Source organism: Condylura cristata, unplaced genomic scaffold (genome assembly GCF_000260355.1).
Source record: "Condylura cristata isolate star-nosed mole 26May11 unplaced genomic scaffold, ConCri1.0 scaffold00081, whole genome shotgun sequence".
In the NCBI taxonomy this organism is placed as follows: Eukaryota; Metazoa; Chordata; class Mammalia; order Eulipotyphla; family Talpidae; genus Condylura; species Condylura cristata.
This window is the reverse complement of record NW_004567182.1, coordinates 171,886-173,371: the sequence shown is the minus strand read 5'-3', so window position 1 is coordinate 173,371 and position 1,486 is coordinate 171,886. Positions and strand designations below refer to the sequence as shown.

The 1,486-nt window shown below is 72.6% G+C and overlaps 1 protein-coding gene across 1 annotated transcript in view; it reads right to left on the bottom strand.

Moving 5' to 3' along the window:
* GRTP1 (growth hormone regulated TBC protein 1) overlaps positions 1 to 1,486 on the bottom strand; it is a 5,267-nt gene that overhangs the window by 2,705 nt on the left and 1,076 nt on the right. The window contains 2 exon segments of the mRNA XM_012734872.1: positions 1 to 158; positions 1,298 to 1,449. The exon segment at positions 1 to 158 is cut by the window's left edge and continues 31 nt beyond it. Coding sequence (XP_012590326.1) covers positions 1 to 158; positions 1,298 to 1,449 — 310 coding nt within the window.

Below are 1,486 nucleotides of genomic sequence, written 5' to 3'. Positions count from 1 at the left end.
TGTCCGGATGGCCTCCTCCAGGCTGCCGGGGCGCGCCCCCTGCAGCAGCCGGCGGTAGTAGCCTGGGTGGCTGTCCATCCGGGCCTGCGCCCCGCTCACCCCCAGCCAGACGCGGGCACGGTGCTCCAGGGGGACCCCTTTGCGGATGTAGCGCTTCACTGCAGGACACGGAGGCGTGAGGGCCGGGCCAGCCCTGCTGCCCTGGGCCAGACACGGCGCCCCCAGCGGGCCACAGAGACGCTCCCTGGCCTCCCCCGAGGCCACTCCGGCATGCTGACCTCGGAGGAAGGGGGTGAGGCCGAGCGCCTGGATGGGACCCCAGGGGACCGGCCGCACTGGCCGGACGCCGGCACAGGCCAGAGGGGCAGCTGAAGGCGGGGTGGGGCGGCGTGGGCTGCGGGGAGGCGGCACACCCACGCCCACAGCGCCAGCTCGCCGGGGCGGGAGGGGCCCTCCCCACGCGGGGTTCAGCCACTTTGTGGCCACCTCACAGGGACGGTCCACGCACGCCAAAGACTTCCGGTCACACTGGTGGCCGGGGGGGCGCCTGGGGACCCAGCAGGGGCAGACCAGTGGCCTGACGTCACACTCGACAGGCCAGAGGCCGGGAGGGGCCTGGAGGCCAGTGGAGGCCGGTGCGGAGGGCGTGAGGACACCCCACTGTCGTGCTGCGCTCCCGCGAGACCGAGGACGCTGGCCACAGACACGCGTCTCCAGAGGCCATCTGGGTCCTAGGTGTTAGCAGAAAGGCCCTGGGGAGCCCCCACGGGCTTGGGGAGCACAGGTCCACGGGGTACCTCCTGGGCTGCCTCGCGGACCACCCCCACCCTGGCTCTTCGTGGGGACACCGAGAGGGACGCCACGTCCCCTCCTCTAACCAGTGTCCAGGTGAGGCCCGGCCCCTGCCAACAGGTGAGCGCATGCTTCCAGCAGGACAAACAAATGCCAGAGCTGTTCGGGGCGTCTCCAGGGCGAGGCGGGGCCCGAGCCAGCCCCCCGCGGCCTGGGAAGGGCCCAGGCGGGTGCTGCGGCGAGGGTGTCCCCGGAGGGCTGGCCCAGGGCCAGGGGCCCCCGCCAGCCGCTGGCGGGGTCAGGGCTTCCCGGCTCTGGCTCGCGGCCTGGGCCCAGGTCGGGCAGGGGCGTTGGCACGGACTGAGCTGCACCCCGCCGTGCACAGGCTGAGCCCCTGCGTCAGGTCGCTGTGACTCCGCAGCCCGTGCGCTCACCCCAAAGACGCGCCCGCAGGGAGGCGCGGCCGCTGGCTCGCGGGGCGCGTGGGGTGGCGGCGCGAGCTCACCTGTCGGCGTCCGCGGGACGCCGCCGCTTCCCTTCAGAAGTTTGGACCATTTTATCGCCCTTCTGGTGAGAACCACCAGATACTCGGCAAAAAACTCTTCGTAAGCTGCGTAGTCGAAGTCCTCGGGCCTCTTGAACCCGTAGGGGTCGACCCTGCGAGACCAGCGGGCCGTGTGGCCGGCGCCAGCCG